We start from the raw sequence: 25,855 nt of genomic DNA on the forward strand, positions 1-25,855 counted from the left end.
ACCCTTTCTTGCACTCTCATTATCCTTACTTCCTACTTAAAGTAGTTTTGAGCTACATAAAATGATTTAATCCTCAGGGTGATCCACTGTGTGCATGTGTACTGTGTATCAGTGTGAAGTTACCCTTTTCTGATTCTAGAAATACAGTTGAACTTTAACCAGCACAGGTCTGAACTGCATGGGTCCACTTCAGTGGAGTTTTATGTTTTTTATGTGGATTTTTTCAGTAAATGTATTGGGCAGTTTTTTGGACACTTGTGACAATTTGACAAAACATTTTCTTTCCTCTAACTTTGTTGTAAGAATACAGTATATAGTACACATAATGTACAAAGTATGTGTTCATCAACTGTTTGTTACTGGTAAGGTTTCTCATCAACAGTAAGCTATTAGTTTTGGGTGAGTCAAAAGTTACACCGATTTTTGACCATGTGAGGGGTTGGCACCTCTAATGCCCATGTTGTTCGAAGGTCAACTGTGTTTTCATATTTAAGAGCCCTTTTGACCATGTGAATTTGAAAGATACTTTGTTATGCTATTTGCTGTTACAATCTCTCAAACACATCAGGGGTGACATTTTAGTAAGTAGTCATAGGCATGTTTGTGGGGTTTTCTTTTTTTGTTGGTTGGTGACTTTAGTCATTTTTAGATACATTTATCTTCCCCAGTGGGAAAATTAATCCTGCTGAAAGATTTGGCAAATGCAGTTTTTATGGAAAAAGTGATAGTGTTCATTTTCACTCCAGTCTCCTGGTGCATTCATTGTTCTTTTTTAGGAGGAAGATGAAGATGAAGATTTTGAAGAGGAGAGTGATGATGATGGTACTGCAGCTCTACTTGCAGAACTGGAAAGAATTAAAAAAGAAAGAGCTGAAGAGCAGGCCAGGAAGGTAAAATCACAGTTAAATATTTACATCTTTCTTCATCTACTAAATAAAAAATGCCTTTTATTTCAATATCTTACATTAGAAATCATCCTTGCCATGTCTAGATACTATAGCACTTACAGATCTATAAATGTGATTTTTTTTGTGACATCCTTTAAGTTTCCTGGTTTTGTTAGAAATTCCTTGCAAATACTTCAGCCATGCCTAATAATACTCATCAAATTGATCTTCATTCACTACTTCATTTGTTCCACAGATTTTTAGTCAGTGTTTGTTAAGTGTCAGAAGAATCAAAGATGATTCAGGTGTAGTCATGGCCTACAAAGAACCCACTGATACAGTGAGGCCATCTTTATCTCTCCTCGTCTCTTGCTCCCAGACTCCTTTCTAGGTGCTGGTTGATACAGTGTCAGTACATTTTAGGTAACCTAGGGCAGTTCACCTAAGTTCTGTGAGTCCCCATAGACTAAGACTTCCCTGAGTCTCCATTTATACAGCGGAAGAAAAGGATGTCTAACTCAATGATAGTTATAAGGATTAAATAGCGTGCATAGTACATACTTTTAAACTTTGAATTTTACCCATAATAGTAACAATACAGTGAAACTGGGGAGGCAAGAACAGGTCAGAGCATTAGGAGAGGTTCATAAACCAGGGCTGCAGGAGTTTGAACTCTTTTCTAAAGGATATGGGGAGCTAGTTGATTTCAGCCAGAGATGGGTAAGATTGGATGTACATTTTAGAAAGATTACTCTGGCAGACATATGGAGGTTGGATTAGAAAGAACTTATTGTGGAGTCTGCTATATTAATCCTCACACAAAATTGTGAGAATCTTGCATAATAGCAGTTGGAGTTGAGAGAAGTGAACAGATGCTAATAAAGCTATCAAGAAAGTAGAATTGACCAGATAAAGTGACTGATTAGATGTGGCAGCAAAGATGGGCATGTTTAGGTGGAGAGGAGAGAGATGATGAGTTCTGTTTGGAACATGTTGAATCTGACACATGAGACATTCCAGTGGGGGTGTCCGCCTCCACTTTCAGAGGGAACAGCTCAGCCTTTTTTATGGGCTTCTGTGTAAGATATCATTTGAGCCAAGAACTGTACTGTTAAAAAAGAGGGAAAAAGACGTGGGGAAAAGACTGATGTAGGTTAATGCAGGTATTCTAGGAAAGTAGAGGACTGCTAGAATTCAAATTGGAAGAAGAAAAATATTTTAATTATAATTCTCATCAGAGTTTGGCATAAGACAGCTTAATTCCTATACTGCTTAAGATTTTTGTATCTAATTTTTAAAAATCAAAGAAGTAAGAATGTTCCTGATACTGCTTTCACACTTATCTCTTCCACCTCCTTCCTCAAACCATCCTCTCTTGCTTAATGTATCCTACTTTTGAAGGTTTTAGAATATTAAACAATCCCCTTGGAAAGCATTTTCAGTTCACCAAGACCTGCTAAACTCCCCTGCTAGTTCTTCTCCTTTGATCCTGTATTTCTGTTCTTGTAGCACATGCCACCATTTATTGCATATGCTCAACGTATGTCATCCTATTTTTCAGCGCCTGACTCAGGTGAGTACAGCTATAAGACTTCTGCTCACATTTATAACCCATAACCTGAGAAAATGCCTGAATACAATGAAGACTAAAAAAAATTGCTTGGTGAATAAATGAATCATTAGGTATTGACATCCTGCCAATGGCTAAAGAGTCTAAGCTAAACCTGAAGGGCCCCCACCAGTAAGATGGCAAACTTCCGGCTTCTCTTGGGGGGGGGGGGGTCCTCAGTTCCCGCCGGCGCCACCTGAAACCAAATCACCTCTCGCCCCCTTCCCAATCCCAGCACCTAGCCAACAGCCACCAGCCCCGTAGAAGTGACACCTCAATCAATTCATGCCTCTTCCTATATAACCCAGCACCTTTCCCTAATAAAGCAGAACTCTCCGGTGAATTGCTGCTGTGTGTTGCTCCTTTCCTTTCATTGGTGCCGAAACCCGGGAGACAGGACACCCCAACTGGGCCCCGTCTTCCCCCCGACACCAGCAGCAGCTTGCCCTCGTCCTCTTTTTCCGGCGCTGGCTCATCACACTCACCACTCCTCTCTGGCCTTTAGGTAAGTTTTCCCCCCGGAGTGGGCCACTCTTCCCTGAGCTATCGCAGTGCCATTGACCGTGATCGTCCGGCAAGGCCCTGACGCTCGGGGATGAGGAGGGAATTCTCCCCACCTCAGGCCTTCACGGCTGCGGCGGACCCTCAGGCCCCTCCTCCGACAGCCATAAATCCCCACCTCAGGCCTTCACAGCTGCGGTAGGCCCTCAGGCCCCCCCTCCAACAGCCATAAACGAGGTGACTCCTTTGCGGATGAGAATTCTCCCTTCCCCCCGCCCCTTCCTCCTTCTGTTCGGTCTGCCGAACTCTGTTCTGTCTGCTGAAAACTCCTAGCGCTAGGTACCTCGTGACTCCGGCAAACTGCCTTCTTAGGGAAGTCTGGGTGACAACCCACACTTCCTAAGAAATTCCGACTCGTGTATGAGTTTCCGCAGACCACCAAGGATCATCGGGGACGCCCTTTGTCTCCTTGTGGTTGGCTTCCAGTCCAAGGATCTCCGTTCCTCTTCCCCTGTTTGTCTCCTTCTCTGTCCTTTAGCCATGGGAGCCTCCTCATCCCTCCCTGAAAGTTCACTTCTTGAATGCCAGCTTAAGCATCTGGCTACCATCTCCCTGATGCCTGATATAAAACCAAAACTTCTCTGTAAATATTGCTCCCAAGATTGGCCAACATACCCCCTAGACAATAACAACCAATGGCCCGCAGGGGGAACTCTTGATCCTAACATCACTCGCGATCTCTTTAACTACTGCCAGCGCCTGAAAAAGTGGAAGGAGATTCCCTATATAGAAGCTTTCCGCCTCCTCCTCCCCCCGCCCTCCCCCCAAGTTCTCCTAGCCTGCAAGCAGTCTCCCTCCCCTCCACACACTCCCAGTCCCTCTTCTATTACCATTGACCCAGCCAACGAGCCTCCGCCATACAGACTTCCCCCTTTGGCCCCTCCCCCTCCTACAACCCCTCCACCCTCCGCACCCTCGCTGCCTCTTTCCCCGGGGCGGAAGCCTCCCTTCCTCTCCCTTCCCCTTCTTCTCCTACAACAGCCCCTCCCCCTTCCTCTACCGCCACCGCCGCCTCTTTCCCCACAGAAGCCTCCCGTCCTCTCCGCCCTCTTCTCCTCCCTCCACCACCATCTCCTCCTCCCCCTCACCCCTCCCCCTCCCGCAGATTAAGACTGAGTCTTTCAGCCCCGCTCTAACTAAGTCCAGGAGCCTCCTCCATCTTTGCCCCCTCAGACTCGGTCCCGAGGGCCTCCCAAAATTATCGCGGCTTTGCCCCCATCACCTGTTTCCCCTGCACAGACTGAGCCAGAACCCTTCAGTCCCCCTCAGACCCGGTCCCGAGGGCCTCCCAAAATTATCGCCCTCCCCTCCGGGAAGTAGCAGGATCCGAAGGCATCCTGCGCGTTCATGTCCCTTTCTCCTTAGGAGATTTAGCCCAACTAGAGAAACGCCTAGGTTCCTTTTCCACTGATCCCACTACATACATCAGGGAGTTTCAATGGACCCTCCAGTCTTACAGCCGCACGCATCATGACATTTTCATGCCCCTGGCCAATACTCTCCTCCCTGAAGAGCATAGACGAGTTTGGGACTTCGCCCAAACGCATGCTACCGAAACCCACAGGACTGACCCCACCTATTCCCCTGATCCCACTGCTATCCCTGAACAAGACCCACACTGGGATTATAATACCGCCGTGGGTCTCCACTCTCGAGATATTTTTGCATCCTGCTTAATAGCAGGTCTGAAAAAGGCAGCTCATAAAGTAGTCAATTTTCAAAAGCTCCAAGACATAATTCAAAAGAGAGACGAAACCCCCTCCGAGTTCTTAGACAGACTCACTCAAGCCCTATTACAGTATACCAGCCTAGACCCAGAAACACCTGAAGGAAGACATGTCCTTATGACATACTTCCTAGCTCAAAGCTACCCCAACATTAAAGCTAAACTGAAAAAGTTAGAACAGGGCCCCGCTACCCCACAGACTGAGATCCTAACAGTGGCCTTTAAAGTCTTCCATGACCGGGAGGAAGAGAAAGAATGCCGTAAACAAAAGGCTGATCAGGCCAATTTCCAAATGTTAGCCCAGCTGATAAAACCACAACCTGGGTGCCCCTCTACAAACAAGCCCCCCCGAGGAGCTTCTTTCAAGTGTGGAAAAGAGGGACATTGGTCAAGGGCATGCCCCTCCCCCAGATCTCCTACCACCCCATGCCCAAGATGCCACAAAAAGGGCCACTGGGGGTCTGATTGCCCAACCACCCGAAGGGGAGGCTGGATGAACAACCCCCATCCTAAGCCCGCCATAGTGGGGCTGGCAGAAGAAGATTGACGGGGCCCGCGGGCTTCTCCCCCGACCATTTCCATCACCAAACAGGAGCCCAGAGTTACTTCAACAGTAGACGGTCGCCCCATCTCCTTCCTCCTAGATACAGGAGCCACCTTCTCAGTCTTGCGAGAATACCGGGGCCCTACCATGCCAGTCATTACTCCTATAGTCAGGGTAGGAGGTAAACAGATTTTCCCATTAAACCCCCCCCCTTTTATGCACAATCCTAGACAATCCCATACCTTTCTCCCACTCCTTCCTAGTTATGCCCCAGTGTCCCATCCCTTTACTAGGACGAGACATCCTTTCCCTCCTCCACGTTTCCATAACTATATCCACTCCCACAGCCCCCAGTACTCCCTTTCTGATGGCCCTCATAGCCGACAACCCCCCTCTACCCAATGAAAGCTCCGGTTCCGCCCTCATACACCCTGTAAATCCCAAAGTTTGGGACATTACAAGCCCCTCCGTGGCCCTATGTACCCCTGCCTCTATCAAATTACGTGACCCCTTTCAGTATATCTGTCAGGCCCAATACCCCCTAACCACTTCAGCCCTCATAGGCCTCCAACCCATCATTCAAGATCTCTTAAACAAAAATTACCTCAGACCCACTCACTCCCCATTTAATACCCCCATATTAGCTGTTAAAAAAACCAACGGATCTTTCCGCCATGTCCAAGACCTTCGCTTCATCAACATAGCCGTTGTCCCTATCCATCCCTTAGTTCCAAATCCATACATCCTTTTATCGCAGATCCCTGCCTCATCATCCCACTTCTCAGTCCTAGATCTCAAGGACGCATTTTTTTCTATCCCTCTAGACCCCTCCTCCCAAGATTTTTTCGCCTTCACCTGGACGGACCCATGCACCAGACATTCTGAACAACTCACTTGGACAGTTTTGCCACAAAGCTTCCAAGATAGTCCCCATATTTTTAGACAGGTCCTAGCTCAGGACCTCAAACAGTTTCATCATGATCACTCCAAGTCCACCTTATTACAATACATGCACAATCTTCTACTCTGCAGTCCCTCGTGGGAACGGTCTCAACTTGACACTGCCTCCCTACTTAACCTTCTAGCTTCCAGAGGTTACCGGGTATCCCCCGTCAAAGCTCAAATCTCTTCCCCTCCTGTCATTTACCTCAGATTCCTTCTATCTCAACAAAGAAAGTCCATTACCTTAGACAGAAAACGGCTCCTCTTTGACCTGCCCGTTCCCAAAACCAAGACAGAAATCCTTTCCTTTCTAGGCCTGGCTGGGTATTTTAGAGCATGGATCCCTAACTTCTCCCTGTTGGCAAGACCCCTATACGACCTCAACAAGGGCCCCCCTAAAGAACCATTATCCTCCTCACCCCGACACTCCTTCATTAAGCTCCGTCAAGCCCTTGTAGAAGCCCCAGCTCTCCATCTCCCTGATCTGTCGAAGCCCTTCTCATTATACATTCATGAGAGTCCAGTCAAGCTCTAAGAGTCCTAAGCCAATATTATGGCCCATCCTTTGCCCCAGTAGCTTATCTCTCCAAGCAATTAGACCCCACAGTTCGGGGATGGGCCCCCTGCCTACGAGCATTAGCTGCTAGACAGCTCTTGCAGAAGGCAGCTCATAGACTGACATTCAGGGCGCCCCCTACCATTCTGTCCCCACATCACCTAAAAGATCTCTTAACCTACAAAAGTTTACAGACTCTCCCTCCCTCCAGACTCCTGACCTTACTGTCCTCTTTCCTCCAAAATCCCGTTCACCCCCTTTGCCATCCATACCCGAATCATGACTTTTTCCTCCTTTACTGCGCTCTCGCTTTTTTTCCCTCATTCCTATTGTCTTCCCCACCACCCCAGCCTCCTTTGTATGGCGATTCAAAGTCAGACAGACTTACACACAGCATCAAACAAAAGTTCCTGCCCTCATTGCCACACCAGACTGCCCTCTGAAGAGCTGCTCTGAGCCTTTATACCTCCACTTTCCTCCCTCCACTGAAGTGTTCACTAGCAGCTACCCTTATTCTCCCTACCTGGGCTTCCTCTGTGACCAAAAACAAGCCTATTGCAGGCGATGGCCAGACACCTACAGATGTCCCTACTAGTCTTGCACCATTCACTACATGGGTAACTTCCAGTACCCACAGTATTACTCCTCCAACCGTTTCATGAAATATCCCAACTGCTCATTCTCCTTATCAATCCCAGATCCCTGAGACTCTTGATGAGCTGCCAGAGTCACAGCCTCAGTTTACTATGAGGGGGTCCTCGACCCCCCACAGTACCCTTCATATCTCTCGAAAGTATGTTCCCTCTCATTCCCAGATCTCTCAAGTTGCATCAGATAGCAGACATTCCGAAAAAGTCATTATCCAAACTCTTGACGGCGCCTCTTCATCTTCTTATCCCCACCCCTCTTCCCATTTCTCCTACTCTTCATTACAGCTCATTCAGGACACCACCATCTTTCTCAACCACACCCTTAACACAGCCAATTGTTTCTTGTGTGCATCACTACAGCGCCCACTGCTAGCCGCCATGCCCCTTAATATTTCCAACTACTCCTTCCATGCAGAAAGACAACCCCTCTGCCCCCTGGCAGACATACCCCTATGGGAACCAGAATACGCAGATAATCTCACCATCCACCACTGTGTAGGCCCAACTCCACCCCCCTCCAGCGCACTTCACTGCCTCTCTATCTACACCCCTACCTCCGGCTCTAAGACTTTTACGCAACCGGGACACTTCTTTTGGTGTAATGGCAGTCTTTCCAACTCACTGCCTCTCAACTCCGATACACCCTGCATTCTCGTCACCCTAATCCCACAGCTTACACTTTACAGCATGGCAGAATTCCTTGAGCTCCAACCTCCCTTGCCCTCACGAACAAAACGAGCTGCTTCCCTTCCCATAATGGTCAGTAGCTCTTTGATCACCTCAGCCATTGGGGCATGGTTTTCGGGAGAAGCCTTGGGTCACTCTCTATGGGCAGTTAGAGATCTCAACGCCACACTTGAGGGAGCCCTGACATCCACTGCCGATTCCCTAGCCTCTCTCCAAAGACAGGTCACTTCGCTAGCTAAAGTCACCCTTCAAAACCGGCGGGCCCTAGATCTGCTTACAGCCGAGAAGGGCAGCACCTGCGTCTTCCTCCAAGAAGAGTGCTGCTATTACATCAACGAATCCGGCATTGTAGAAACTGACATTACCAAACTCACTGACCTTGCCTCCAGCCTCCACTCTGCTTCCAATTCCAACCCATTCTCTTCAATACTAACAAACCCCCTCCTCACCTGGCTCTGGCCCATTGCAGGCCCCATAATAATCATTCTTCTCGCCTGTCTTTTCTTACCCTGTATAATAAAGTTCATCAAATCAGAAAAATCTCTAATCAAGCTTTCAACCAGCTTTTACTCAGGAACTACCAGCTTCTGGCCACAGAAGATCCCTCACCCTCATGTGACCTCCTCACCACACGCTGAGATGGACCCCTCTCTCCACTGGAAACTGTTCCTGGAAACAATGGCCGCAGACGCCTGGCCCCTGGCACCCATATCCTCTTGGCACCATTGGAATCAACAGGTCCTCGACCTATGGTTACAGGGAACCTTCATTGATTTCCAACCTGAAGAAGTCCACATCTACTCATCCTTACTGTGGGGAGTCCTATCAACCCTTTCCTCCCTGTCCTCAAGCCCTCACTCCCTTCTCTGCCCCCGTTCAGCAGGAAGCAGCCAGAGAGAAAGCAACATCCACAACCCCATAGAGGAGAAAGGGGGGAATGAAGGGCCCCCACCAGTAAGATGGCAAACTTCCAGCTTCTCTTCGGGGTCCTCAGTTCCTGCCGGCGCCACCTGAAGCCCAATCACCTCTCGCCCCACTCCCAATCCCAGCACCTAGCCAACAGCCACCAGCCCCGTAGAAGTGACACCTCAATCAATTCATGCCCCTTCCTATATAACCCAGCACCTTTCCCTAATAAAGCGGAATTCTCCGGTGAATTGCTGCTGTGTGTCGCTCCTTTCCTTTCAAAACCCTCCTGATTCTTTTCATCTAATAGGAACAGAAAATCCAAAGGGAAGTTTAAAAATAAAATACATATACTCAAACCATAATATTCCTCTTCCTTCAGGGAAGTTGTACTTTCTGATTTATTTTCCTCTTACTTTTTGCAGAATTCTCAAAGATGTAGTGTGATACACATCAAGAAAAGTAAAAATCAGCTTATACTACAACATCGAACAACTAAAACGAATTTGACTGGATGGCACAGATCTTACCTTCCGCAAGTAAGTCCCCTGCTATTTTTAATTGTCAATCTAGAATAATATTACTTTCTGCCAAAACTAAATATTTAGTGTTACTGTGGACAGATGTTAAATTTCATAAGACATGCACAATACATCAAGCAGGAAAAGACAGGATTGATGGAAAGAAGGGAGTAAAAAGTAATTACTGTACTAAGCCAAACATTTTGGTATTCTTTAGGTTGCTTATCAGTTCTGTGAATCAGATATTATAATTTGTCACTTCTTTAAAATGTAATTGAATAGATAAACTGGCATGTGATTACAAAGTGAGTACATATCAGATTTGTCTTTTTCATGTTAATGTGGCTTGACTGACTCCAAGGCATGCGCATAATGATGTATTCTTACTGGTGCGGTCCGCCTCACTAGGACTCACCCAATGTACTTTGTATTCGTTTGCTAGGGCTGTCACAGCAAATTACCATAAACTGGGTGGCTTAAAAGAACAAAAATTTATTCTCTCCCAACTTAGAAGTTTACAATCAAGCTATTGCTAGAGTTGGTTCCTTCTGAAAGATCCTTTTCTTGAAGGAGCTAGATAAACATTTCCAGGGAGAAAATCGTTATTGATTATCAACAATTTTGTTACACTGTATACACTATATAGAACTTGTTTCTCAAAATGCTAATATAGAAGGAAATGTAGTAAACCTCAGTGAAAATGGAGGATAGTCTTAAACTACCTGAAGCCATAGATAGCTGGCACTCCTCGGCACCATGCACGTCTGTACTTCCAACTTCACATTGCCTTCTCTGCATCTCTGTGCCCATTCTTCCTCCTAAAATGAAATTAATGGATTTAGAGCCCAATCCAGTATGATTGCATCATAATCCTTACCTGAATTAAATCTGCAAATAACCTGTTTCCAAACAAGGTCACATTCTGAAGTTCTGAGTGGACGTGAATTTGGGGAGGGGACACTATTCAATCCACCACACACTTTTCAGGAAAGGATTTCTAGACCTCAACTCAAGAGGATTTTATTAGGCTATCTGGAAGTGGGAGATATAAAATTATATTCTAAAACAGAATTCCATGAAATTATAATACACAGTGTAGTTTAAGATCTATTGCATTGTGATGATATACCTCAACTCAGTATCACAAATATTTGACCATGGCCTAGAAGCATTTCCAGACTTCCTCATACATTGTGAAATCAAACCATCAATAATTGAATGGAGAAGATGGGGAGAAGAAACTTCTGTCAACTAGTGATAAAATTAGCCAAAATAAATGATTCAAATATTAACAATAAAATTCTCCTGTTAATATGTTTGAAAAAGTCTTCACGTCCTTATAAAGCACTCCTGGGAGAGTTATAACAATTGTCTACAGTTAATTATATATACAGTTAACCACTGATTATCAGATTATAGATGCAGTAGTGGCTGAAGGTGTGAAACAATGCAATAATTCTGAATTATAGAACTAATATGTCTATACCTGGTGCCTATGTTGTACTGTAGGGAATGGTGAACACATTTATGAAATTAGTTACAATTCTGCAGCAGAAAAGATGATTTTGAATATCAGAAATTTTAAGGTGCTGCTTTGATGAGCTATGTCTTTCAAGATCATGTGTTTGCAATCTAACATTCTAATTTAAACATTCAAACATCTGCAGATACAGTTCACACATATACGCAACGGAAGATATTGCAAAAAATGTTTACATCAATCTACAAAACTGATGAAACTTCCTATTCGATCATTTCCAGACAAAGGATCTGATTCACTATATTTATTAGTCACCCATCTCCATGTTTATTCTGTGTTTTGTGCTTTACGATTGATACTTTCCCTTTGTAGTCCCAATTCTTATTTATCAATTTTTCTTTTCATTTCCTACAAGCATATCCCTGTGATTCCCTTTGTGGTTCCCAACATGATCAGGTAGATCATCATGTGTGTAGAAGACAGTTTAGCAAGACTTTGAAAAATACCGAAATACCAATATCCTGGTTTGCCTGTTTAAACTTCCACAGTTTGGAAGTTAATTAATAACAAGACTCCAAAGCTAAATTGCCTGAATTTATGTCTTGGCTCTGCCATTGGGGTGATCTTAGTCTTGTTACATATACATGCTGTGATTCAGTTTCTGTTCCATTATCTATAGCTTGTGGTGGACATAGGGGGGTTGTGAAAATACATCAATTGATAAATTGAAACATGTACAAAGTGTCTAGTAAATGAAATACTCAATAAAAGGATTGTTTCCTTCCTCCCCTTCTTTCCCTTCCTACATCAAATAAAGTATATTAATGTCAAATAAATCTTTATAGGATCCAACTTAAAAATGATTTCTACTATGAAATCTTCTAGGTAAAATATGCAAGCAGACGTGGTGTCTTAACATTGAGCTCTGTGTTCATATTAAAACTTCAGATTTGTCTAGCATTCTAAGTGATTGCATATTAATTTCTAATTCCTGCATTTGACAGAGTAAATGCACACCTTTTTTCAGGAATTATAGTACATATTTCATGAGATCTTTTCAAATTGTTTTGATTCTCATTGATATATTCAAATCTTGATCTTTGAAAATGATTGCCTATATTTACTAATATAAAAGATTCTGATCTATCTTTACTCTGGAAGGAATAAGCTAAACTTTTCCAGGAGAGGATGAATTGCTATCGATGATTAACAATTTTATTGTACTATATCTACAGAAGAACATGTTTACCAAAACATCAATGTATAAAGGAAATATAGGCAACTCCAGTGAAAATGGAAGATACTTTGAAATAGCCTGAGGTCACAGAGATGATAGCCAATAGTAAAGACTTGTTACCATTCCAATTCCAGACTTAATATTAAATTTTGGATGATACTTAATATATTCAAAATTTACATTGTTAGAAACTGGGAAAGCTATATTTTCACTTCTTTACAAGTATACCAAAATATGATGGATTTTAAATATACAACTGATAAATACAGCAAATTCAGCATTTAATGGAACGTGTTTTCTCTTCTAGCACAAATTCCAGGGTTTAAAAGTGGTAATATGCCTACATATAAAACATGGCCAGATAATTGCAAAGTAATGGCTATTGTAACTATAAGAAGACAATATGTTAAGATTAGATAGATTATGTTACTACATTCACCCATATTATGGGGTACCCCCTATACCCCATTGCAGTCACTGTCCATCAGTGTCGTAAGATCACTGTGAGTTTTTTTTGTCTTTGTTTTTGTGGATCAGTGCTTGGTCAAGGCAGAGAAAGAGAAATACAAAGCTTTTAGTGGTTATATGGACTCGAGTGACAATACAGGGATTTGATGGTCCTCAGATTGTCATGTTTACCACCAGCCACTTAAGAAATTCTGAGTTAAAATAACTTTGAGTATGAAGCACAGTCAAAAAAATCTGAGAAAAAAAAACTCTTAAGATTTTTGGTTTTTGGGAAACAGACTAGCCAGAAGAAGGGAGTATAAACGAAAAAACAAAAAACAGTGTATGAAAGCCATGGATAGAGTAGCAAACTGACAGTGGTGATCACAGCCCAGTCATACCTGGGGGCTGTGGCTGACTCAGGGAAGAACTAGAAGCTAAGAAACTGAGTTTGTCCCTTGGCAGAAGGCCAGGGCTTCAGGACAGAAAACTTGTTCACCAAGGGGGAAAAATGACCAAACTGGAGAATGGTGGGATCTTAAATACAGGGCTGGTACTGCCCTCAAGACATTTTCCATACTTTGATGCTGTGTGTAGTAAGATGCAATGAAAGTGGAAATAACTCAGGGAAGAACAGCATTTCTCATATTACAGGGCTGGGGTAACTTAGTGATACCAAAATTATGAATCCATCTAATTCCGTCACTGGACTGATCTCATCTATCCCCAATCCCACTTCAAAAATAACTTAAAGAGGGAACCCTTGCTGCTGGGAGATAACTTCTGTTGGACCTCTATGCTTCCTTTACATTCAATATCTGACATACAATAGAAAAAAAGTTACAAGACTTGTAGAAAGGCAAGAAAATATTAATACTCAAGAACAACATGTGCACATACACAATTCAGGTATACAATTTATTTATGGGATTACCAGACCAGGACTTTCAAGTAACTATGATTCATGTGTTCAACCCTTATAGAGAAACATAGACAAGATAAATGTAATTAAGATGTGTATGGGGTAAATGGCAGAATTTGCAGAATCTCCCGCCTGTCCTTAGTCCATTTGCTTATCAGTAGGTGTCTACCATCGCAGAGCCTCCCACCCATCTGGGGCAAGGGGTGGAGAGAAAACAGCCATTCTCTCCTCCCCTCCATTCCTGGTATGTAATTAGTCTGGCTGGCATCTGCCAGTCACCAAGGACCCGCCCATGGGGTCCCTACAGGAAGGGGCCGGCAGGAAGTAGAGAGTGTGCCTGGCTTGAGTGGTGGCCGGAGGACAAAGGGTGGGGCAGGCCTGGCTCAAAAATTCAAGCAACTACAAAAGATAAAAGCCTTCCTCCCAACCGACCCTTTCCTTTGACTTATTTCAGTTTCACTGGTTTCATAGGGAACACACCCTGGACTGGGAACACCCTTTGCCCTGGAGCTACAATGCGTCAAGAATTTCACCAGAAAATTTGAATCTCCAAAGACCACCAAATGGACATTCCAAAACAGAAAAGCTGTAATATCTGAAACTAAGAACTCAATGGGTAGGGTAATGAGGAGGTTGAAACAAAAAAAGGTAGTATTGGTGAACTCCAAGACCAGTCAGTATAAAAATACATGAACAGAAGCACGTAAGACAACAGAAGGTAGAAAAATTAAAACAGATAAATGGATGAATAAAACATGTTCCATACCCAACAGGGCAAATTTATGTGGAACTGGAATTGTAGGATAAGGGCAGAGAAAGAATGGGACCCCAAAAAGCCCATGTTGGATTCTCCCAGAGGAGGATGCCGCCCCAAATCACTCACGAAAGGCGTCTCTTGATGCAACAAGCAAGAGGAATTTATTCAGGAACCAGCTAGCTGGGGTCCAAGTTAGCCCAACGCAGCGGGTCTCAACAAGGACCCTGAGCACACAAAGCCAGAAGGTTTTATAGCATTTTCAAAGGGGGCAACATTTTCCACAATCACAATACAGTGTTTTTTCATAGACACATAAATCTTTGGCTGGGGCTACATCCTGGGGTCTGGTTAGATAAGATTACCTTCGGAATGTTTAGGGTGGTTCTAGCAAGATAAGCTTGGTGTGTATGATTAACTGATTTGAGGTCAGCTAACTAAAGGTCACTACATGTAACACTGGCTGACTAACTTGTTTTTCAAGATTCTAATAATTTTCCTCCTTCTAGGTTAGGGGGTGGTATTTAAGCCTTTAAGATGGCTGTACTTATGCTAACTTTTGATTTTTCAGATCCTACACCCAAACAAAACAAACAAAATGAAACTTGGACAACTTAGGCCAACATCAATAGAAACAAAACCATACCAAGGGATATCATTGTCAAAACACTGGAAACAAAAGTGAAAACAGTAATAGTAGCCAGAGAAAGAGAACAGTAATAAATCAAGCAGTCAGTTTTTTAACAGAAATAATAGAAGGCAGAATTTAATGATATTTCACTTTGAAAATGACAAGCAAAAATAACTGCCAAGATAATATTGTATGTGCAGCATATATGCACTTATATGAATATAGTATACATATACAAAGATGAAGGTAGAATCAAAGTATTTAAGAAAAATTAATTTTCTGCAGGTCATCAATAGCAGCAGTCCTGATAGTAACAGAGGGAGTAAGAAATGGCCATGCTGATACCTATCTATTGTACATGTACATATGCCTGCCTATCAGATTTACTGACGTAGTGGATACAGTATGTGAGAGAAAGATTTTAAGATGACACGTGGGTTTTTTTTCATTTGTTTTGGTTTTTTTATCTTGACATAATTTCTAATGTACAAAAGGCCTAAAAAAGTAGTATAAAAAATTACTGTATATCATAATTGCTATATCCTTCTCTCTCTTTCTCCCCACCTCTATCCCTCTCAGTAATTATCTTTGTGGTCAAGAAATTTAGGTTATTTCTCCACATTGCAAAAAGCAGCTTGAAGTTTTGTTCCTTTAGAAAGTAGTATTGTTAAAAGGCTGACCATTTTTCACCTTGAACTATTTTAAATAAATTTTTTTTTTTTTTTTGAGAGGGCATCTCTCATATTTATTGATCAAATGGTTGTTAACAACAATAAAATTCAGTATAGGGGGGTCAATGCTCAATGTACAATCATTAATCCATCTCAAGCCTAATTCTCGTCAGTCTCCAATCTTCTGAAGCATAACGAACAAGTTCTTACATGGTGAACGAATTCTTACAGAGTGAATAAATTCTTACATGGTGAACAGTACAAGGGCATTCATCACAGAAACTTTCGGTTTTGATCATGCAATATGACCTATAAACCATCAGGTCAAATATGAATATTCATTTGATTTTTGTACTTGATTTATATGTTGATCCCACATTTCTCCTATTATTATTATTATTTTTATTTTTAATAAACTGCTGAAGTGGTAGGTAGATGCAAGATAAAGGTAGAAAACATAGTTTAGTGCTGTAAGAAGGCAAATGTAGATGATCAGATGATCAGGTGTGTGCCTATGGACTAAGTATTAATCCAGGCTAGACAAGGGCAGCAAGACATCCACGGATGCAGAAGATTTCTCTCAAAGCAGGGGGGGTGAGGTTCTGAGCCTCACCTCTGTTGATCCCCAAATTCTCACCTGATGGCCCCCCTGCGACTGTGCCTGTCTTAGGTTGTTCCTCCCTTGAGGAATCTTACCCGTCTCTGGCTAACCAGTCATCTTCCGGAGCCATACAGGGAAATGTAAAGTTGGTAAGTGAGAGAGAAGCCATATTGTTTGCAAAGGTTAGCTTTTTACTTCTTTGCAGATTTATGCCCTGTGGCTTCTATGCCCAGCACTTGTCTCGAGGTATCTTTACCACCTGGAGGAATTATGATACTCGGTAAATTCGATATGAGGCACGAATTCTATTTAAGGTTTGTAATTAGGAAGGAAGAAGAAAAGCTATAGATGTAGCATATGAAGGAAACTTGGGAGGATTGATTATTTCTTTGACATATCTTCTTGTATAGTACCTTAAGTATGTATAGGTTTTAAACTACTAACTAATTTGCACACACATATTAACATAATAGGAATACAGTGACATAAACAAAGCAAATCTATAATTACCAGCCATCTCCAGTGAAGCCAAGAAAACCATTTAGGCACCCTAGGCATTTGTGAAAATTTGTCTATGATATGATGGATATTTTTCCAACTGTACTTGAACCATCAGACAAATTAAAGCAGCCCATTTCTGGGATCTGTTCACATCCCATATGTTCTTTTAACCATAGATAGTCTATAGTCATGAGATTTTGGGGTGCTACAACTTGCACCCCTCCCAACCCCTGGTTGAGTTCCAACAGTACAGATCCAGTCAAATTCGTTGTCTCACTGTATGCACATGCCAGCCTAGACATCTCCCTCCTCCTTCTTATGGCAAGTCCAGGAGACGGTGGGCTGGATGCAGCCACAACCGCAGCATCGTCCGGATCCCTGTGGAGGCTTTTTGATGATCATCCCCCGGCATGAGTCCTCCAGAGAGTGCTGATGCCGGAAGCTCCTCCTCATATCGTATCTTAGTTCATTTTCTGGGTATCCAAGCTAGGCCTTGATCTTCTGCGTAGAAACAAACAGACCCTTTGCCCACACTTTGACATGCCCTCTATACCACTGTGCAGAACTCATTGGAGGTCAGCACACAGGAACTGCTTTTTTTTTTTTTTTTTTTTTAATTAAGAGAAAGGAATATTATCAGCAAAGAGTACCTCCATAGCTGATCATCTGACACCCTTTAAGTGATCAACATTAAGGATATTTAAAGCATGCGTTGATCTTTGATTTACCAATAATTTTATCCTGTTAAGGAGTAATCCCCCTTTTCTTTATTTCTTTCTTTTTCTTTTTTTTTTAAATTTTTAATCTACACTTACCTGAAGAATACTATGTTTACTATGCTCTCCCCTATAACAGGTCCCCCCTAACAACCACATTATGGTTACTGTCCATCAGCTTAGCAAAATGTGGTAGAGTCACTGCTTGTCCTCTCTGTGTTGTGCAGCCCACCCTCCCCTTTCTCCCTCCCCCCCATGCATGCTAATCTTAATACCCCCCTTCTTCTTCCCTCCCCTTATCCCTCCCTGTCCACCCATCCTCCCCAGTTCCTTTCCCTTTGGTACCTGTTAGTCCATTTTTGGGTTCTGTAATTCTGCTGCTGTTTTGTTCCTTCAGTTTTTCCTTTGTTCCTATACTCCTCAGATGAGTGAAATCATTTGGTATTTCTCTTTCTCCGCTTGGCTTATTTCACTGAGCATAATACTCTCCAGCTCCATCCATGTTGCTGCAAATGGTTGGATTTTTCCACTTCTTATGGCTGAGTAGTATTCCATTGTGTATATGTACCACATCTTCTTTATCCATTCATCTACAGATGGACATTTAGGTTGCTTCCAATTCTTGGCTATTGTAAATAGTGCTGCGATAAACATAGGAGTGCATCTGTCTTTCTCAAACTTGATTGCTGCGTTCTTAGGGTAAATTCCTAGGAGTGGAATTCCTGGGTCAAATGGTAGGTCTGTTTTGAGCATTTTGATTCACCTCCATACTGCTTTCCACAATGGTTGAACTAATTTACATTCCCACCAGCAGTGTAGGAGGGTTCCCCTTTCTCCACAGCCTCGCCAACATTTGTTGTTGTTTGTCTTTTGGATGGCAGCTATCCTTACTGGTGTGAGGTGATACCTCATTGTAGTTTTAATTTGCATTTCTCTGATAGTTAGCGATGTGGAGCATCTTTTCATGTGTCTCTTGGCCATCTGTATTTCTTTTTTGGAGAACTGTCTGTTCAGTTCCTCTGCCCATTTTTTAATTGGGTTATTTGTTTTTTGTTTGTTGAGGCGTGTGAGCTCTTTATATATTCTGGACGTCAAGCCTTTATCAGATCTGTCATTTTCAAATATATTCTCCCATACTGTAGGGTTCCTTTTTGTTCTATTGATGGTGTCTTTCGCTGTACAGAAGCTTTTCAGCTTAATGTAGTCCCACTTGCTCATTTTTGCTGTTGTTTTCCTTGCCCGGGGAGATATGTTCAAGAAGAGATCACTCATGTTTATGTCTAAGAGGTTTTTGCCTATGTTTTTTTCCAAGAGTTTAATGGTTTCGTGACTTACATTCAGGTCTTTGATCCATTTTGAGTTTACCTTTGTATATGGGGTTAGACAATGGTCCAGTTTCATTCTCCTACATGTAGCTGTCCAGTTTTGCCAGCACCATCTGTTGAAGAGACTGTCATTTTGCCATTGTATGTCCATGGCTCCTTTATCAAATATTAATTGACCATATATGTTTGGGTTAATTTCTGGGGTCTCTAATCTGTTCCACTGGTCTGTGGCTCTGTTCTTGTGCCAGTACCAAATTGTCTTGATTACTATGGCTTTGTAGTAGAGCTTGAAGTTGGGGAGTGAGATCCCCCCTACTTTATTCTTTTTCAGGATTGCTTTGGCTATTCGGGGTCTTTGGTGTTTCCATATGAATTTTTGAATTATTTGTTCCAATTCATTGAAGAATGTTGCTGGTAATTTGAGAGGGATTGCATCAAATTTGTATATTGCTTTCGGCAGGATGGCCATTTTGACGATATTAATTCTTCCTAGCCATGAGCATGGGATGAGTTTCCATTTATTAGTGTCCCCTTTAATTTCTCTTAAGAGTGACTTGTAGTTTTCAGAGTATAAGTCTTTCACTTCCTTGGTTAGGTTTATTCCTAGGTATTTTATTCTTTTAGATGCAATGGTGAATGGAATTGTTTTCCTGATTTCTCTTTCTATTGATTCGTTGTTAGTGTATAGGAAAGCTACAGATTTCTGTGTGTTGATTTTGTATCCTGCAACTTTGCTGTATTCCGATATCAGTTCTAGTAGTTTTGGAGTGGAGTCTTTAGGGTTTTTTATGTACAGTATCATATCATCTGCAAATAGTGACAGTTTAACTTCTTCTTTACCAATCTGGATTCCTTGTATTTCTTTGTTTTGTCTGATTGCCGTGGCTAGGACCTCCAGTACTATGTTAAATAACAGTGGGGAGAGTGGGCATCCCTGTCTGGTTCCCGATCTCAGTGGAAATGCTTTCAGCTTCTCGCTGTTCAGTATAATGCTGGCTGTGGGTTTATCATATATGGCCTTTATTATGTTGAGGTACTTGCCCTCTATTCCCATTTTGCTGAGAGTTTTTATCATGAATGGATGTTGAATTTTGTCAAATGCTTTTTCAGCATCTATGGAGATGATCATGTGGTTTTTGTCTTTCTTTTTGTTGATGTGGTGGATGCTGTTGATGGATTTTCGAATGTTGTACCATCCTTGCATCCCTGGGATGAACCCCACTTGGTCATGGTGTATGATCCTTTTGATATACTGTTGAATTCTGTTTGCTAGTATTTTATTGAGTATTTTTGCATCTACATTCATCAGGGATATTGGTCTGTAATTTTCTTTTTTGGTGGGGTCTTTTCCTGGTTTTGGTATTAGGGTGATGTTGGCTTCATAGAATGAGTTTGGGAGTATTCCCTCTTCTTCTATTTTGTGGAACACTTTAAGGAGAATGGGTATTATGTCTTCTCTGTGTGTCTGATAAAATTCCGAGGTAAATCCGTCCGGCCCCGGGGTTTTGTTCTTGGGTAGTTTTTTGATTACTGTTTCAATTTCTTTGCTTGTAATTGGTTTGTTTAACTTTTGTGTTTCTTCCTTGGTCAGTCTTGGGAGGTTGTATTTTTCTAGGAAGTTGTCCATTTCTTCTAGGTTTTCCAGCTTGTTGGCATATAGGTTTTCATAGTAGTCTTTAATAATTCTTTGTATTTCTGTGGAGTCTGTCGTGATTTTTCCATTCTCATTTCTGATTATGTTGATTTGTGTTGACTCTCTTTTTCTCTTAATAAGTTGGGCTAGAGGCTTATCTATTTTGTTTATTTTCTCAAAGAACCAGCTCTTGGTTTCGTTGATTTTTGCTATTGTTTTATTCTTCTCAATTTTGTTTATTTCTTCTCTGATCTTTATTATGTCCCTCCTTCTGCTGACTTTAGGCCTCATTTGTTCTTCTTTTTCCAGTTTTAATAATTGTGATGTTAGACTATTCATTTGGGATTGTTCTTCCTTCTTCAAGTTTGCCTGGATTGCTATATACTTTCCTCTTAAGACTGCTTTCGCTGCATCCCACAGAAGTTGGGGCTTAGTGTTGTTGTTGTCATTTGTTTCTATATATTCCTTGATCTCTATTTTGATTTGTTCATTGATCCATTGATTATTTAGTAGCATGTTGTTAAGCCTCCATGTGTTTGTGAGCCTTTTTGTTTTCTTTGTAGAATTTATTCCTACTTTCATACCTTTGTGGTCTGAAAAATTGGTTGGTAGAATTTCAATATTGTGGAATTTACTGAGGCTCTTTTTGTGAGCTAGTATGTGGTCTATTCTGGAGAATGTTCCATGTGCACTTGAGAAGAATGTATATCCTGTTGCTTTTGGATGTAGAGTTCTATAGATGTCTATTAGGTCCATCTGTTCTAGTGTGTTGTTCAGTGCCTGTGTGTCTTTACTTATTTTCTGCCCGGTGGATCTATCCTTTGGGGTGAGTGGTGTGTTGAAGTCTCCTACAATGAATGCATTGCAGTCTATTTCCCTCTTTAGTTCTGTTAGTATTTGCTTCACATATGCTGGTGCTCCTGTATTGGGTGCATATATATTTAGAATGGTTATATCCTCTTGTTGGACTGAGCCCTTTATCATTATGTAGTGGCCTTCTTTATCTCTTGTTACTTTCTTTGTTTTGAAGTCTATTTTGTCTGATATTAGTACTGCAACCCCTGCTTTCTTATCACTGTTGTTTGCCTGAAATATGTTTTTCCATCCCTTGACTTTTAGTCTATGCTTATCTTTGGGTTTAAGGTGAGTTTCTTGTAAGCAGCATATAGATGGGTCTTGCTTTTTTATCCATTCTATTACTCTATGTCTTTTGATTGGTGCATTAAGTCCATTTACATTTAGGGTGACTATTGAAAGATATGTACTTATTGCCATTGCAGGCTTTAGATTCGTGGTTACCAAAGGTTCAAGGTTAGCTTCTTTAGTATCTTACTGCCTAACTTAGCTCGCTTATTGAGCTGTTATATACACTGTCTGGAGAGTCTTTTCTTCTCTCCCTTCTTATTCCTCCTCCTCCATTCTTCATATGTTGTGTGTTTTGTTCTGTGCTCTTTTTAGGGGTGCTCCCATCTAGAGCAGTCCCTGTAGGATGCCCTGTAAAGGTGGTTTGTGGGAAGCAAATTCCCTCAGCTTTTGCTTGTCTGGGAATTGTTTGATCCCACCATCATATTTAAATGATAGTCGTGCTGGATACAGTATCCTTGGTTCAAGGCCCTTCTGTTTCATTGCATTAAGTATATCATGCCATTCTCTTCTGGCCTGTAGGGTTTCTGTTGAGAAGTCTGATGTTAGCCTGATTGGTTTTCCTTTATAGGTGACCTTTTTCTCTCTAGCTGCCTTTAAAACTCTTTCCTTGTCCTTGATCCTTGCCATTTTAATTATTATGTGTCTTGGTGTTGTCCTCCTTGGATCCTTTCTGTTGGGGGTTCTGTATAATTCCATGGTCTGTTCGATTATTTCCTCCCCCAGTTTGGGGAAGTTTTCAGCAATTATTTCTTCAAAGACACTTTCTATCCCTTTTCCTCTTTCTTCCTCTTCTGGTATCCCTATAATACGAATGTTTTTCCTTTTGTATTGGTCACATATTTCTCTTAGTGTTGTTTCATTCCTGGAGATCCTTTTATCTCTCTCTATGTCAGCTTCTATACGTTCCTGTTCTCTGGCTTCTATTCCTTCAATGGCCTCTTGCATCTTATCCATTCTGCTTATAAATCCTTCCAGGGATTGTTTCACTTCTGTGATCTCTTTCCTGACATCTGTGATCTCCTTCCGGACTTCATCCCACTGCTCTTGCATTTTTCTCTGCATCTCATCCCATTGCTCTTGCATTTTTCTCTGCATCTCATCCCATTGCTCTTGCATTTTTCTCTGCATCTCTGTCAGCATGTTCATGATTTTTATTTTGAATTCTTTTTCAGGAGGACTAGTTAGGTCTGTCTCCTTCTCAGGTGTTGTCTCTGTGATCTTTGTCTGCCTGTAGTTTTGCCTTTTCATGGTGATAGAGATAGTTTGCAGAGCTGGTACAAGTGACCGCTGGAAGAGCTTCCCTTCTTGTTGGTTTGTAGCCTTTTCCTGGGAGAATAGCGACCTCTAGTGGCTTGTGCTGGGCAGCTGTGCGCAGACAGGGCTTCTGCTTCCCGCCCAGTTGCTTTGGGGTTTATCTCTGCTGTTGCTGTGGGCTTGGCCTGGCTGGGGCTGTTCCTCCAAGATGGTGGAGCCCCGTTGGAGGGGGAGCAGCCAGGAGACTATTTATCTCCGTAAGGGGTCTCTGTGCTCCCTGCTGCCCAGGGGGTTAGAGTGCCCAGAGATCCCCAGATTCCCTGCTTCTGGTCTAAGTGACCTGTCCTGCCCCTTTAAGATTTCCAAAAAGCACTCTCCAAACCAAAACAACAGCAGCAACAATGAGAGAGGGAACAGAAAGGCTTCCAAAAAGCACCCACCCACCGGTCCCGCAGGGAAGGAACGCTCAATATTCTTTGTCCTCAGGCACTGGTCCCACACACCCGCTCACCAGTCCTGCCGCCCTGCCTCCCTAGCACCGGGGTCCCTGTCCCTTCAAGGCTTCCAAAAAGCACTCGGCAAAAAGAGAGAAAAAAAAGGGGAAAAACGCGCGATTTCTTCCGTCCTCAGGTGCTGGTCTCAGGCACCCACCCACCGGTCCCACAGGGAAAAATGCGGGATATTCTTTGTCCTCAGGTGCCGGTCCCAGGCACCCGCTCACCAGTCCCGCCGCCCTGCCTCCCTAGCACCGGGGTCCCTGTCCCTTTTAGGCTTCCAAAAAGCACTCGCAGAAAAGAGAAAAAAAAAAGGGGAAAAACGCGCGATTTCCTCTGTCCTCAAGTGCCGGTCTCAGGCACCCGCCCACCGGTCCCGCAGGGAAAAACGGGGGATATTCTTTGTCCTCAGGCGCCGGTCCCAGCCACCCACTCACCAGTCCCGCCACCGTGCCTCCCTAGCACTGGGGTCCCCGTCCCTTCAAGGCTTCCAAAAAGCGCTCGCCAAAAAGAGAAAAAAAAAAAAAAGGGGAAAAACGCGCGACCTCCTCCGTCCTCAGGCACCGGTCTCAGGCACCCGCCCCCAGGTCTCGCAGGGAGAAACGCGGGATATTCTTTGTCCTCCTGCGCCGTTCCCAGGCACCTCCTCACCGGTCCCGCCACCCTGCCTCCCCAGCAACGGGGGCCCGTCCCTCTAAGGCTTCCAAAAAGTGCTCGCCAAAAAAAAACAAAAAAAACAAAACCGCTCCGGTTTCTCTCCACCCGCCGGGAGCCGGGGGGAGGGGCGCTCGGGTCCCGCCGGGCCGGGGCTTGTATCTTACCCCCTTCACAAGGCGCTGGGTTCTTGCAGGTGTGGATGTGGTCTGGATGTTGTCCTGTGTCCTGTGGTCTCTATTTTAGGAAGATTTTTCTTTGTTATATTTTCATAGCTCTATGTGTTTTTGGGAGGAGATTTCCACTGCTCTACTCACGCCGCCATCTTGGCTCCGCCCCATTTTAAATAAATTTTTGAATGCAATACTTTTGGACTTGACTGTGAGGCAGGCTTTTGGCTGTACACTAAAATGGGGGCTTATTTGTGGTTATAAATGCTCAGTGGAGATTTTTATTTTCTCTTCCATCTCATCAAGGCAAAACTAGAGCAGGGGTCCTTGCTACTATTTCCTGAAGTATAGGTGTTATTTGTTACATCTAACATGAGACTGTAGACTTTAAGGGTCCCAGTTTTAGAAAGATAACTTGTGTTTAATTGTTTAGGTCAGGTGGCCCATCTTAGGTTTCCAGTGGGGCTCCTTAGCAAAGAAGACAGATTAGCAAGAGCAAAACAGTTTATTGACTCATGCAGTGCATATCACCCAGGGAAATCCCTTAAATGAGGTGTAACTCAGAGGCAGCTTAGAAGTGCAGTTTATAGAGCATCTTTACAAAGAACAGTACATTTGTAGAGAAGTGATAGCGATAGCAAGCTTCCAGGGGTGGCAAACTGGGGGAAGGTAAATACATAGGCGGGAAGTAAGGTGTAGGGTTTGTTTGCAGGTTCTTCTGATGCGCATCTCTGGGCTGATGGTGTCTCCAGCAAAAGGAGAATCTATATCCTGCCATTAGGCAGAAGGGAAGAGGAGGCTAGAGAGAACTTTTCCCGTGTTTGCTGCAGCTTTTTCTTTTTAAGTGGTTTCCCCCCTCCCCTAGTTTTTTGGAATATAATTGACACATAATACTATGTAAGTTTAAGGTGTACAATGTGATTTGACACACATATATATTGGGTGTGACATGATTACCACAATAATAAGGTTATTAACACATCCATTACCTCACATAGTTACCAGTTTTTCATTGTGGCGGGAACATTTCAGATTTACTCTCTTACCAACTTTCAAGCACCCAGTCCAGTGTGTTAACCGAGTTAGCATGCAGTACAGGAGATCCCCAGAACTTACTCATTTTATAACTGCAAGTTTGTACCTTGTGACCCCACCCCCTGAGCCCCTGGCAACCACCATTTGATACTCTCTGTTTCTATGAATTAAGCTTGTTTAGATTCCACATAAAGTGAGATTGTATAGTATTTCTCTTACTGTGTCCAGTTTTTTTTTCACTTAACACAATGTCATCCAGGTTGGTCCATGTTGTTACAAGTGGCAGGATTTCTTTCCTTCTTTTGGCTGAACAATATTTCATTCTATATCTATCTATCTATCTATCTATCTATCTAATTATCTGTCTATCATCAATCTGTCTCTTCCCACTCATTTGCTGATGGGCACTTAGGTTGTTTCAGTGTCTTGGGTTTGTGAATAATAGGTGGGGAGCATGAGGTGCAGTTATCTTTAAGATAGTTCTTTCAAGCTGCTTGTTGTCTTTAGCTCAAAGTAATTTTTCTGTCAGAGGCATATTTTTCAGTGCCATATCCTGGTTTGCTTCCCTAGCAGGGGTCCTTGCTACTATTTGCTG

At 42.8% G+C, this 25,855-nt stretch overlaps 1 protein-coding gene across 20 annotated transcripts in view; it reads left to right on the top strand.

Annotated features, from left to right (window-relative positions):
- The window catches only part of LOC140846516 (spliceosome-associated protein CWC15 homolog), an 89,084-nt gene that overhangs the window by 58,071 nt on the left and 5,158 nt on the right, over nucleotides 1–25,855 (top strand). For 6 of the 20 annotated variants that reach the window (XM_073223136.1, XM_073223132.1, XM_073223133.1 and 3 more), the window contains 6 exons: nucleotides 777–890; nucleotides 2,397–2,460; nucleotides 2,826–3,001; nucleotides 8,726–8,900; nucleotides 9,494–9,607; nucleotides 14,147–16,540. In XM_073223136.1, the coding sequence (XP_073079237.1) occupies nucleotides 777–890; nucleotides 2,397–2,460; nucleotides 2,826–3,001; nucleotides 8,726–8,900; nucleotides 9,494–9,607; nucleotides 14,147–14,368 (865 nt within the window). In that variant the 3' untranslated portion in view covers nucleotides 14,369–16,540. The other 14 variants (XM_073223142.1, XM_073223145.1, XR_012125677.1 and 11 more) reach the window with 13 other exon arrangements.

This window comes from Manis javanica, chromosome 15 (genome assembly GCF_040802235.1).
Source record: "Manis javanica isolate MJ-LG chromosome 15, MJ_LKY, whole genome shotgun sequence".
Lineage (NCBI taxonomy): Eukaryota > Metazoa > Chordata > Mammalia > Pholidota > Manidae > Manis > Manis javanica.